General features: G+C 42.7%; 1 protein-coding gene across 2 annotated transcripts in view; it reads right to left on the minus strand.

Annotated features, from left to right (window-relative positions):
- cachd1 (cache domain containing 1) overlaps positions 1-14,593 on the minus strand; it is a gene marked incomplete at its 5' end in the record, with an annotated part of 75,330 nt that extends 60,737 nt beyond the window's left edge. The window contains one exon of one of the 2 annotated variants that reach the window (XM_079157253.1): positions 14,345-14,593. In XM_079157253.1, the coding sequence (XP_079013379.1) occupies positions 14,345-14,593 (249 nt within the window). The remainder of the gene's footprint in view (positions 1-14,344) is intronic. The other variant, XM_079157254.1, reaches the window with a different exon arrangement.
- Positions 14,594-15,110: the final 517 nt, after the last annotated feature.

A 15,110-nucleotide genomic window follows, 5' to 3' on the forward strand; every position in this document is an offset into this window, starting at 1 on the left:
AAAAGTAGCAGCACCACACTGTAGAAAGAAATACTCTGTTACAAGTTCCGAGAGTCCTGCCTTCAAAATGTTACTTCTGTAGTTAAGTATTGGTATCCAAATATACTTGAGCTACTGAAAGTAAAAGTACTCATGCAAACAAAGAAACGATCACAAATGTGCGCCTGTTGGTTTTGGTTGAGGTGATGTTAGTATTCCCTCCTTAAATCTAGCATCGGTAGCTAGCAGCTAACGAGTTAGCTCACATCTGTGTTAACTTTAAGGAGCCGTTGTTTGTGCTTTTCTTAGAATTGCTGGCTGACGTTACAACAGTTAGCTCTACCCGAAGTCCATACAAGACGTTATTTTTTTTCATGTATCCGCCTTTATTACAGTTACATCACTTTTACTTCTGCTATGCACAAGCTGAGAAATGTTTATCGGCATATAGGCACATTTCAGCTTCTCTTTAGGTTGTTGCACTAGGAAATGACCTGTGGTAAAATACATCCCCAGAGGGCGGGTGGAGCCATGTGAGTGAATACAACCGGCAGCAACAGCAACCAGAAACAAGCGCTCCTCCCCTACTATCCTAGGGGAAAAAATGTCAGTTTGTACCAAGTGTCATTCTCCCTCCATCTCTAAGTGAAGAGTCTTCCACATTCTAACCATACGAGATCCCTCAGCTCTGGAACAGCTTTTCATTGAAAACATTTAATTAAAAAAAAAAAAAGGGCCTGAATGTATTAGAAATTACAATGAATTTAAAGTGTTTGTACTAGAACTCACATCTCAGGGCATTACAATAATAATCACAAATGTAATTATATGCAAAAACATATAGAATAAATATCTAATTTACATTCGTTCACACTCAAGCAAACCACACACACAGCGTCTGTGTTTCACAAACATGTCAAACGCAGCTAATGTCAGCTGAATATGCATCAGGTTTCCTCCCTGTGCTGTCTAAACATCGGAAACCTCTCCTATTCAGATTCATGAGTCGATCATTGCTGTGTGCAGAAGCTCAAGTGCTTTCAAGAAAAAGAGAGAGAGAGAGAGAGAGCGAGAGTTCCCCAAGGACACTCACAAGTTTCTGGTATGTAAATGATGAGGCTTTGCTGCTGTGACTATGAGGTAAGGGAGAGCAGTGTTTCTGTTTTTGAGTATGCAGGAGACATGCGACAGCTCCTCTCAAAGAAGACTCTTCCGTTTGGCATCCCTGCTATAATGGTCAATCAAACCCCTGGTTTGGGACCTCATTAAAACACTAACAATATTCATGCTCACATTCCTAGGGTGAGTGAAATGATAGCACTTCTATTTATGTAGAAAATATTTATAGTTTTGTTGAGTCCTATTTTCATTTGTAGTGTACAAACCATGTTGATTTTTGATGTGTTTAAGTCGACTCTTTAGCCCTTTTTACACAGAGACTTCACAATACTGCCATGAAGAAGAGCCCCATTTATAAGACTTTGCTTTTTTACAATGCGGGCAAAGGAGCGTGAACCAACTCACCGCTACCTGTTCACACATATGCACAAACACACACACACACACACACAGGTTCCTGTTCCCACAGAGCTCAGTATCAGTCTTAGAGCTCTTTCACACATAGACCAAATAACACTGTCGGATTAATGTTTGTAGAAAAGGTAAGGGAGCCGGCTTATTCACACGATCGTCACCTTCACCAAACAGAGCAGGTTTTACGGCGGCTGATTTAGTTCTGAATCCGAATACAGTCGTACCTTTACGCTGAAATGTTCTAAACCTGGATGCTGTCAAAGTCCTATTTTGCCATTGTTTCAGTTTAAGTATTCACCAAGTGGTTAATGTTTCACATCAGCTTCACACAGAAGATTGAATTAGTACTTTATAATGTAAAAAGGGGACACCGCATCGGCATTGACACTAAACACAGACATCTTAAGAAGATTTCACGTGTCTATATGTAAATGCGTAACTTCACTTGAAAAAAAATGTAAACGCAAGATCACATTTTCCGGGAATTCTGCACCGCAACATTTATTCACACGGGAATAAGCAAGTTCCGGAAAATGTAGAGAAAGAGTGAATGTGTAGACGGGGTTTGCCTCCTGTTCAGCTGCCAAGAGATGCCAGCAGAAACCCCAGCTGGCTGTCGGGTGCCAACACCGGGGCTAGACAGACTGAGAAAAGCTGGCATGGCACCAGGCAGCCGAACCCTGGCAGTGAGCAACTTTCTTGCAGAAAGAGTTTCTGCTGGAGAAAGACACACACGAATGTCTAAATAGTCAGAGAGACCTGCTTGCTACACCACTGGCTGAACATTGCACCTCTCCGCTGGACCACCAGCGCTGATTTCAGTGGGGCAATGGGTACACAAACACATACACAGTGGAGCGTCTTTTGGACAGGGAGGGTGAAACTGATGCTGCTGCCAGAAACATAAAAACACATTTCCTTGGTGGTGGAGACTTTCCACTGAAAATCTGACATTAAATGGATGTGGGATGCAAGCAGCACCACCTTCACAGACAGCACCGATAATAGTGTGAACCAACAATGTCATAAACACAGACACCATACGGTCCCATCTGCCTATTGAACTAACCAATGGTTTTCTGTAACAGACGACAAAGAGAACCCGCACACAAAGATCGAGACAGCCAGAGACAAAAACAATAGGAAAACTGAGGACAACATGTAAAACACGCTGCATGATTATTTCAAGACTGGTCCCTGTGCAACAAGAGCAATATGTTTTTATGAGACTGGGACCCGTCGTGAGGCATTATGGTTATCATTTGGGCACTGAGCTGAATATATTTAAAAACCTAAGGACTCTGTTATGTTTCAACGAAATGAGCTCAACTAATCTGCTGGGCTGAAATGTGTCCAGAGCCGAGTTGCTGCAGTCTTCGAGTGAAGAGCCACCATGCTTACACACATGAAGTTGGGGCAGCGTTAATAGTTTTTGACTGGGTGGCCATAGTTGTTTGCGGCTATATGAATGCTCTGAATCCTGTAAAATCCACAAAATAAACAACACAATCCAAACTAAGGTCCTGGGCAGGTAGCCTATTATAGTTCAAGACAATGGGCAAGGCCACTCCCTGAACTCTGCGTTGCAATAATTGTCAAAATCAGATTGAACGCAGACACTTCCTTCAACATTGACCTGTGGTCTTTAGGTGACCCGGAGCGATATTGACATGCCAGCAGGAGAACATGTGTGAAACACCGAAGCCTCTCCTAATGCTCGTCTTGCATTACTTGCGAGTCAGTCCAGATCAAATAAGCAACTCGTACGGCAGAAGCGTTACTGGGCTCAGAGACACTGATAGCTAAACACAGCTGCAGCCGCTCCATACATGCTGTGAGAAATGTGAGAAATGTGTGTGTATCGTTAGAGATAGAGACGGTGTAAGAGTGTGACTTAAGGTGTTTACATGTGTTTGGAACACTAAAAGTGTCTGAAGCGATCTACCCATTTCTCCTCTCACACCCAACACCACCGACACTCCTGTCTGCCTCCCAATTAGCGAGCTGTATCATATTTTCCCTCTTGCCATTTTATCTGCGAGAATGAAAAAAAAAAGAAAAGAAAGCACTGCATCTCTTTTCATCTTCCGAACCAGCCTCGTCTCACAGAGAGACGGAGGCAGAATGTCCAAAAATCCAACTCATTAGCCCAGGTCACTTCCTGACGTAATCCTCAAAGGCTGCGAACCAGCAGAAGACAAAAGGCACAGGACAGTCTCACATACCACCACCGGCACACAATTACACCGAGACACTGAGACACCGAGACAGCGAGACACCGGGATGTGGGAGCAGAGAAGATGGAGATTGATAAAATGCAGTCTGCACTACAGTTCCTCGTTTCTCTTTTTTTCTGACTGCTGAGACCTCAAGGCACAACGGAAATCCAAAAGAAAAGGATGATGATGGTTCATTAATCTACCTTCCTATAAGATTATATCATAAGGTTATTTCAGTGTGATGGGATGTGACCCACAGAACTTGCACCGGCATGTGCATGCCCAGTGTACGTGCGTGGTCATGTGATATGCGTTTTCAGTCGCGTTAGTACTGATGATTATCTCTAAAATGGTGCTAGAAAGCTCAAATGCACAGCGATTGTTCGTGTTGATGTGGCGTAATGTACATATGTTCTCATAGCAGATATATCTAACAAATGCACCAACTCTACATCTGTGTTCAAGCTTCCGAAGTCTAAAGCTCCCTCTGCCTTTAATTTGAAGCACCAAACTTCAGAAAACTGGAAACCTCTGTATCCATTGACCGGACATAAACAGTGGCTAGATATGTTGTGTTAATCATTACCGTCTGCACCTTTAACCGGCTGTCGTCATTATGTTAATGAAAGGCCGTGAGGAGAGAAGTCACACTAACTGAGCTGACCTCCGCAACCTTGTGACCCCCCAGAGTCCGAGAGGCGGCATGTAATTCCTCACAAATCGGAGACAAAGACGCAAACTGCTGTAACAGTGTGTGTTTTGTGTGTCTATATAGAACATTACAATATGAGAGACCTGCTAGTTCTTCCCGTACCACCCTTAACAGCCTTCTGCCTCAAGAAGAAGAACCCCAAAGCATACTAATACATATTCACAGTCAGATCTTCACCCCTGAAAACGCACCTATCCAAATACAAAAACACTGCAAGTAGGCATAGAATTTTTTTTGGGAGCAGCGCTTCTCAACAACTGTGAAGTTTGGGTTTACCGCCAGTTTATGTATGCAACACAGGGCCCTGAGAGAGGAGCATACACACAGAGAGAAAAAGGAAAAAAAAGAGGCATGAAAAGCAGTCTGATCTGCTTCTCCACAGCAGGAGCTCCAACTTTCTCCTCATTGAGAATGCAAAGCCTCTTCTGCAGGAGTGTGTGTGTACTGTGAGGGGGGGGGGGGGCTTTAGAAATGCATGTTGTCTGGGGGGGGGGGGGGGGGGCTGGTCTCTGTACTATGCTTGCCCTTCCAGTCTGGTATTTTGCGCACTGCCCCCTCGGCCTTCACCACAAGCCGCCGCCCCTTTCCTTTTCCCTTCTTTCAGGGAGAGTTCATTTTGAGTGTTGCCCATTGTGGCGGGTGAAGGGACTGACTTGCTAAGGGGTGGCCTTGGGTCCCTTGGCTCACACTGCCAGGTCAGCCCTGTTGGAGCTAACTAAGTAACACTGGCAGGGATCTGGAAAAAATACACACAAAGCCTGGATCACCAATAAAGATCTTTTTCACTCTCTCTTTGAGTGCATTTGTTATCAGTGTGTGTGTGTGTGTGTGTGTGTGTGTGTGTGTGTGTGTGTGTGTGTGTGTGTGTGTGTGTGTGTCTAAAGACAACGCTGAAGGGGTGATGGTGAATGGGAGATTAACAGCGAGAGAGGCAATAGAGAGAGGGGGGGATCATTAAAAATGTGAGAATGAGCTGATTAGACAGCCAGTTAATTAGTTCTCCTCTTTAACAAGCAAAGGACAGCATTAGCTACTTTCACTGAAAACCCGGGTTGGTGCACAGGGCTCATTTCAGTACAGAGAAAATTAGAGCTGAAAGGTTCGGTTGATTAATCGACGGACAGAAAATGTATTTATAACTGTTTTGATAAACGACTAATCATTTGAACTTATTCATGACACTGAAATGCCAAATAGTGGCGGTGAGGATTTGATCCTTTGGGTTTTATTGCAATATGCGAGAGCATGTTTTAATATTTTTTGGAACGTAAACAGACAACTGTGACCTCGGATTAATCAATAACAATCATTAGTTGCACGTCGACAGAAGAAAATGGAGAGGGAGCAAGCAGACAAGACTTATCGAAAAATGTAATTGTGGGAATCAAAAACTTGCCTTTGTGGCCTCAGAGTAAACTGGTCAGGATTTACATTCAAGGACCATTTATGATACATTTCTTTATCTATTTTATTAAGAAGATTCAGTTTTGTTTTACTTGAAATATAGGCCTTAAGTTGCTTGTGCTACGACTAGATTTATTTATGGTAAAGACAGCTATTTACTTATTTTCATTTAACTTATATTTAACAAGGAGAGTCCCATTGAGATTTAAAAGCTGTTTTCAGAGGGAGTCCTGGCCAAAAAAAGCATAAACCATCAGCATAAAAGCACTATAATAATATACTTACAACAAAATGATGCAAATTGCCTCAACCAATGAAGTAGCAGAGTGCACTGGCCCAAATTAAATGTTAATGATATACCTCTGCTTTGATTTATAAAATGTTTAAAGAATTAAGAAAATATGCCCATCAAAATTCCTCAGAGCCTAAGATGACATAAAAAAAATGTATTTTGTCTCGCCAACTTTACAAAGCCCAAAGACATTTGTTTTATTTAACACACAGACATACCTGCAATTGACATTCTGACGTTTATCTCAGGCAAAGCTGATAACGACAGGATGTTTGCAGCTGGAAAAAAATGTTTAAGTACATTGCACTTAAATAGCAACCAAGGAAACGTTCAGTCTAGATTCTTAACAGGAGCTCAGCACTGTAGAGCACGTCAAAACAAGATGCAAGTCAGGTAAGGTTTTTTAAAATCACTGCAAAACCAATTTCAGTCAAGGCCAGAGAGAGACAGAGAGAGAGAGCCAGAGAGAGAGAGAGAGAGAGCCAGAGAGAGAGAGAGAGATCAAAAAGCGGTCAGTTGAATGATCTGGCCTCGACAGTACAGACAGATTTAAACCACAACAGCTGGTGCAGAAGGGGAAGAACATCAGTTTTATGCTCCGTCCCGACCGCAGTCCAGCGGGAGCCAAGAGACGGTGCACTAGGTTGTACTTACACAGGCAAAAACAATGTGATTGAAATGAATGGGAGCCATGTTTTTAAAAGCTCTGAAGGGGGAAAAAAACAACACATGAAGATGTTTTTCTCCTCATATCTTCCAGCAGCCTTCTAGCACAGTCACGTTAGATATGGAAGTGGGCTGCAGGTAGATTTAAATAAAGACGCCGCCAAACGATACATGGTACCTGTTCAGGTCTCTACGGAGGTCATTGGGCAACTGTTAAAAGTGGACATCTTAAAATGTAATGTAACAATCTTATCTGTGACTTGGCTCACATTTCTCTGAATGCCCCTAGAGCAAATGTTTGGTTGTTGTTTCGCTCAGAATTAAATCTTAACAAATAAGATAAGTAGTGCTGGGCTAAAAGACAAAGAACAAAATGAAGAATTCACCTTTCACTAAGCCCCTCCCCCCTTGATTAGGCACGTCATACAGCTTTTTTAACGATATCAGTGTGAGAAATCCCAACGGAAATAATAGTAGATTTCTGGAACAACAATTCTGAAATTGAGATTGCCTTCAGAAATATGAAAAATACGACTTTGAGGATATCTGCTGTGGGACTTGCAGGTTCCATACACGCCGCTGAAAGGCCTCCTGCATTCGATTACTGTTGCTTACATGGGATTGGGCAGTGGCCATCTTAGGGAGGGGCTTAGCAAAGGGTCAACTGAAACATCAGATTTTTTAGGACTTAATTTGCAAGATAGGAGAGCATGAATAATAAAATATCTTCACCACATACAAGACTGTCATCGTTATGCAAATTGAAAAAATACAGGTTATCCCATAGAGCTATGGACTTCCAGTACCTAGATTTTAACATTTTATTCTATGATATAAAATACGCCAGTAGATACGCCTCTTTTTACATCTTAAAAAAGGCAGTTGCTTACAGGTGGCTAAATGAGCCTACAAAACGCCTTCACGACAACTAGAGCCTTGTTGTGTGTACTGGCGCTCATGTGACCGAGGTGTAGTTGGTTAATAGCCTAACGTTGGCATTTTATTTCTGCTGATTGCATTCATGCTTAAAGAGTCATTGAAGTGGTTTTCATTTGTGAAAATGATCTTGCGGAACAAAACATGTTCGTATCATAAAGAGCTTTTTTTTTCATTTTACAAAAACATCCCATCGGCTTTATGTCAAGGGAACCAGTGCGATGCTTACTTCAGCTGGGTTGGCCTACAACACTATGTCATCCTTGCAGAACAATATAGAATATATGGTTGCTTTTCTAAAAATTCAGATGTGACAAGGTTCCCATGTGAGAGCAGCATTTAATTCCCAGCTTTGTCAAACAAGTCTGGGGACTTCACCGTGTCTGATGCGTGTCCAGTTGGAGGTTAGAGACAGTTGGATACGAGGGGCGCCTGAGACTTTCAGTGCCTGGACTCAGGCCAAAACATACAACAGCTCCACATTTAATGAAAACGTGGCCCTTTGCTGCGTTCTCCCCTGCATTGTGACGGGATGATAAAAGGTAACAGTCGACAGAACTGGGATGTTTCCCCGGTTTCGGACAGGCCAAGAATTTTGAAGACCGATATCAAAAGTCATTCCAAGTTTTAAAACATTGCAGATGTCGCCACGGGACTTTGCAGCTGTTGGCAGAGAGCGCCGTTTCTCCACGAAAAACGGACTCAAGAAACACAATTCTTAATTTCAACTGAACGATTTAACTTTTGAATTATAGAAAAGTTTTGCTTGGAAATGAGATTGTGTGTACCCTGCAGGTTATCACAACAGGCACCATGTTCCTTTTCAATTCAGCTTGGATAAAAATAAAAACTTTGAAGTATTCATGTATCAGCAGCGACCAAGAATCCAATAAAAAAAAAAAAAAAAAATGCTCCCTGCAATAATAGTTTGGAAAAAGCACCAGTTAAAATGGAAAAAGACAAGAGGTGCAGATAGTTCAGCACAGCCCCGAATGGCTCATAAACCGCTGAGGCACTTCATGATTTATGGTTGGACTAAAAAGGAGGAGTTGTGCCGTCGCAATGCAACGCAAGGCTGACTAATGCAAAGCTCCTGGAGCTCAGATGACCTGCACATTTCACACAAGAGCAAGGAGGTGGGAGAAACAGAAGCAGCAACATATCCCTACAACTTTGAAAAGCTGACAGATATTTAATGTGGTGAGACAACATGAGACGTGGAGGTTAAAGAAGAAACCACCAGCCTCACCACGCTCGTCTTTGATGTGAAAATATGAACAGAAGGTTATTAGAAACCCTCCAGTACGTGCTTAAGGAGACTTTTAGGCTTTCCACCCTTAAATTCCACTGTTCTTCAATGCACCTGAACACTGCAGCATCATTGTTTTTAGCCATTTTTCAGCAAAGGGGCTCTAAAAACAAACTGTACGCTAGCAGCAAACAATAAAGAGACAACGTAATCAAAATCTTAGATGACGGCCATCACTATCTTGGCTTTTTCCAACCAATGAACGGAAGTGACCATTTTGGAATGCGAGGATTGACGTAGTCACGCCGTATACGTCTCTGCTAGCGGCTCGCCCAAATGCATACTCTGCTTTATGGTCAATTTTATTCTAAAAAGGGATCATAATTGACTAAATGAACATCATGCTGTGTTGAAGAAGAAATTAAACTAGTGATTGAGACCATAAACTCGTGTTTACAATATTTACTGAGGGAATAAATCAAGTGAGAAGTAGGTTATTTTCTCATAGACTTCCATACAATCCGACTTCTTTTTGCAAACAGTTGCAAACAGAGTCGCCCCCTGCTGGCCAGTAGAGAGAAAGCAGGTTGAAGAAACTTCCGCATTGGCTTCACTTGTCAGAACAGGAAGTTGCCGCCTGTTTGCAACATTGGACTAACGGACAGGGAGTAGTTGGTTATGTTATGTAACCCCTGTGGCTTGAGGTGTGGGCAACAAAATGAGCCCCATTATATCCTCAACAAGACAAGTGCAGGAATGTGCTTAGAGATTTATCTGAAACCAAAGTGTTCAATTGAGTGTTAAGTGAAAGGAAATGTTATACATGTGCTCTCCTTTCATATAATAATATATAGTATAACTTTCTATTGAAACGTACGTACATGAGGTCAACATCTACACACCGTGCAGGGCGTGCTATAGCATGTCAGACTGAAAGTAGAGCACTTCACACAAACTTAAAGAGAAAAGAGAGAATGAATGAGAGATAAGTAATATTCCACCATGTAGCAGAGGGCCTGTGAGGCTCGTGGTAACCTTGACTTTTTGAGGATACAGCCATGCAGGCAATGCAGTAAGAAGCGAGAAGGCTTTGAAGCTGTACGGCAGAGAACCTTGCAGGAATTCTGATGTCCTGCTGTATATCTTCTAACCGTCCTCCTCCCCGTCTGCCTCCCTGTCTCTGCAAGTGATTCATTATGAAGTGAGCCAAAGGGAACATAACACAGTCTAGCGGCAGACAAGTAGAGAAATAGGATTAAAATAAAAAGGCAGGTGGGAGACATTTAGATATGGTAAAATAGGCCCAATCAAAAATCTAGTCTAGCCAAAAATCCAACACTGGTGTTGCCTCTGGACCAAACCCAACCCAGAAAAATCGCAGCTTAATGACAGGGCCAGAACTGCCCCAATTTTCTCTTTTCCTGCACAAACCCCCCATTCCCCTTAAATTACTATCAATATTCAATTAGGGGGCCGGGGATGCTGGACGAGCCAGCCTCAATAACAAACCACACTTCTCTGAGGATTAAGGCCCTTAAAACTAACACAGTGAAATTTCCTTTGTAAATAATCAGCCGACAGGGCGTAAATACCCTCTCAGTAAAAGCAAGGGAGCTGCACTTTTCACACAGCGATGAGTGATCTCTTTTTGGCTTCAGCATGAGCAACAATCTATGAATGGCACGTCGGTGCGTTTTTCAACAGTGATCAAGCGTGTGTTGCTGTAGCTGGAAACATGTACTGTGGTCCTGGCTCTAGCAGGCGAGCAGCATCGGGCATTGAATGTATGTCAGTCAACATACATTTTGTCCGCATTTTAATAATATGGAAAAGGAAATTAAATGGAATATTTACATACAAGTCCAAATTGCTGTGTAAAACCCTCCAGCTTTAAGGCTAGAGCCCCCCAAAAAAAACCTTAAAATGCTCAGCATATATCAGAGAAGATGATCTATTCTCACAATGAACAAGTTGCGTGGCAGAAATCATTCAGATATATGAAATCAATTGCTAATGTGGAAGAATATTCTCAACCATCTGATCTACACAATAAAAGACAAAGCCAGGCTGCAACAAATCAAAGATAGAAAAAGAAATTGTGTACAAGCCGTACAACGTGTGTTTTAAAGAAATAATAGGACATGGTACCGTTCCGATACCAGGGTTAAATTAATAAGCCGTATGCCTCCCTGTGTGGAAGAGACTGGGATCATTCTTCTATGACAACAATGGTATCCAATAGCAGATCGGCTTATTGACCCCGACACCCAATCCACCTAATTGAGTCAGTGACGGGTCAATACCCGATGTCAGTATCGGTGCATCTCTGATAAATAGCACATGAAGTACAATGACAAAGAATTATGGAAATGATGGGGAAATTATGGAAATGTAATGCAAAACACTAAAACTGTACTAGAGGCCACACTAATCAAGACGGCTCATGAACAAATGTCTGGGGAAAAGGAAATATATCTCAAAACTAATAACATAATAACATAATCAATAATATTACAGATAGATTAATCATTGACAAGAATAGCAGTAAGTTGCAGCCCTGCAGCATACTTTACACTTTGTAGTTGCAATAATCAGATAGAAATCAACTGAATTCATAAAAATAAATAACTAGATTGTAGCAGAATGCCATAAAAAGAAACTTAAATAAAACATCCGCTGAAATGTTGACCTATCACCTGAAAAAAGAGCATCAACACCCCTGTGTCCCGTGATAATTGCAGAACTCAATGACAGATTGAACAAGGTTGACCCAGTGACTCAGACGCACCGACATGGAATGCCTCAAATTACACATCTGCCAGAAAATGAGGGGTGGAGCGGAGAGAGGTAGAATTACGCTTTAAGTGGAGATGCCGGCACGCTCGCTTAATAACAAAAACCTTCAGATCTTCTCCGAAATAGTGAACTTTGGCGTCTTTGTGCCAAGAAAGGAAACACACACACACACACAACAAATGCTTTGAAGAGATAATGATTTACAGCTGGTGACTCCAGAATTCAGAATTTGCATTCAAAAGTCAATGGTGCTGAATCACTGCACCAGGGGGGGAAAAAAGGCAAAAATGCCAAAGAGACAGAAAGATGAATTGGAATCCAGTTCAATGGGCACACCTGCAGGCAGCCAGTAAGGCCACATCTGAGCATCAGAGCAGGTGTCTCCACACACACACACACACACACACACACACACACACACACACACACACACACACACACACACACACACACACACACACACACACACACCTGTTTTCACGGGCAGATGTGGACTGTTGTTACTGGACGCACATCTCTTACATTTGAGGAAAGCTGCCCCGACCATTCCATGAAAGGCACCGCTTCGATCAAACTCGCACTAGCTTCATGCCAAGTCGGATTTTTACAGCTTGTACAACAACATGGCTGTCTCTCACGATACAGGAGGTGATGCAGAAATGCATGTTTTCCTAAATAACCGGGAAGGGCTACATGAAATCTGAATGAATCTTTAAAAAAAAAAAAAAAATAGAGAGAGAAAACTATTTTTGCATGAATTACATATTTGCAGCTGATAGAACCATTGTACTGTGGACATGAGAAATAAAGACTACGGGCTGATTCATTTGACTGTGAGCACCAGCAAGAGCAGGAAACGAGAAGAATACAGAGCAGAAGGGACAGACAGCAGAGAAAATGACGGAAAGAACAGGAGCGAGAAAGCGAACTGGAGCTTGGAGAAGGATGAGCGGCGACAGAGGCGGATCAGAAGAAGCCCTCAAAGCAGACTCCCAGAGCCGGGATGAAGGAAGCTCAGTGTGGAAGCAGAGGAGATGAAACACCATTTGGGGGCAGGCCCCCCCCGCCCCCGCCTCTGTGTTCAGGGCCTGTGAGCTCCTCCGCCTCTGAAGTGCTAAACAACCCCCCCCCCCCTCCCCCTCCCTCACACCCTGCAGCAACGGGCACTGCACCCTACACCTCCTGCCATTTGGTGACTCAACGCAGGTCTGCACGCACGGACATGGTGAACTAGTGTTTTGGTTGTGATCACATGGTAACGTCTAAAAATAAAATCATGGCTGCAGCAGACAATTGTTTTCATTAGCGATTAATCTGCTGAGAGATTTCTTGGTGGATCGGTTGGTCTGTGACAAGCCAGAAAATAGTGGAACATGTCTATTGTTAGCCCAAAACCCAAAGTGTGCATTTATCATCACGTATGACAAAACATAAACAGCAAACTCCTCAACATTGAGACGGTGGAGCAGAGGAAGGTTTTGCTTTAAAATGATTTAATTTGAAGAACTTTTCCAAACAGTTATTCAATTTACTATCATTGAATAATACCAGGAAACATTCACACTCATAAGCTAAAAACTATTTTGGCATATTTGCAAAAATTGCTGAATCACCTGACTATTTCAGTTCTGACCAATCAAGGCGTATAAATCCAACATGAGGAAGCACTAACATTATGGGGTTACCAATAGCTAGACAAATGAGTGCGATATCTCCGAAATAATACAAAAATAAGTTAAAGGCATGAACCACCTCACTTCTAATAAAACACTAAAATACTGTCAGCTGCACAACTGCAACAATTAATCAATTAGTCGATGACTAAATGAATCTACAAACATGTTGATAATTGCCGTAGTTTATTTGCTCTTTAATCTCAGCAAACAAAGTCTGATTTATAGTTTAATCATTATTAAATCATGAACTAAAAAGCTGATTGTCTGACTGGGTCTGTGGGCTGCAGCCAGTTTATATCAAACAGATGTATTCTTGTTATTTGATGTTCAGGATACCTGCATAGCAAAGATTCCCACACACACTTGAAGGCGTGTTGAATAATAACCAGCTTATTTATCTGCACATTGGCTTGTGTGAGTCTTTATAGGGACGAGGTTGTTGGATGAGGGCCAATCCACAATAAAAATGTTGCTTTATAGCAGTGTCTGCACCTTTTCAGCAGACAAGTACGAACACACACACAGCAAATGTGATCTATGTAAAAAAAAAAATATATATATATATCGTGTTTTTAAGCAAGTTGTGGAATGATAAAAGTGAAGCACAGTCACCAAGAAAGCATCAAACCTCCAGCGTGTTCGTGTCCCAGATAAATGCGTCCCATCTTCAAAGCGCATGTTGTTGCGCTGCGATTAAAGAGCGTATTGTTTCGTAACACCGCAACATTTCAGTCAACAAAGTTTCCCCCTCTGCAATTATGTGATTTTTTTTTTGCGTGTTTGGTTTGGCTCCAACACGAAGTGGCACAGAAATACATCATCGTTGTAGCGTTACACAGACACGAGCGCGATTAAAAACGCACATTTGTCCTCCACGTTTACCTGCATAGTTAAGACTCCCAGCTCCTGGGAGGACAGCTTCTTCATCTGATCGGCCAAAACTTGCGCTTCCTCCAGGATGGAAAACTCCGTCTCGGCTCCGCAATATCCACAAGAAAGAGCCGAGCAGATTAAAGCGAAGCTCCAAGAAAAAGCCAACATTCCCCCGTGAAACCGAAGGTGTTTATCCCAGAGAGCAGCGCGCGTATTCGGCGACAAACCCAGAGGTTTCTCCCCCGTCCGCCTCGCCATGATGGCTGTGAGTCTACAGACTGGAGAAACGCGGAGTCTGAACCTGGTGGCGGAAGAAAAACTTCAAGGGAAACTACTTTCACAACTTTGCAGCGTAGAGGACGTGTGCCCTTTCTCTCCGGTGCGAGTCTCCGAAAGCCCCAGCAACGGGAACCATTGCAGCTCCTCGAAATCCCTCAAGAGAAGAAAGTAGATCCATGCGTGAAAGAAGAAACGGGTTTCCTTTTTTTTGTTTTGTTTATCGTCGTCCTGTGTTCCGTCTCCGGTCAGTCGCTCCAACTCCTGGAAGTCTGGCAAAGTGTGTGTGTGTGTGTGTGAGCCGGAGATTCACCACAATGGGGGTGAAAGTGGGAGGCGTGGAAACACAAGAGCCCTAGCGGCGCCTGGATCTGCGGATCAATGGATCAGGGCTTCGTGGTGCCTTCAGCTGCAGCTGAAAAAAAAAAAGAGCCACCGGTAGAAACGCCCGGCGTCGAATGATCCTCCAAATACGTAAAACTTCAAAAAATAAATTTTG

The sequence above is a fragment of the Pholis gunnellus genome (assembly GCF_910591455.1).
Source record: "Pholis gunnellus genome assembly, chromosome: 4".
In the NCBI taxonomy this organism is placed as follows: Eukaryota; Metazoa; Chordata; class Actinopteri; order Perciformes; family Pholidae; genus Pholis; species Pholis gunnellus.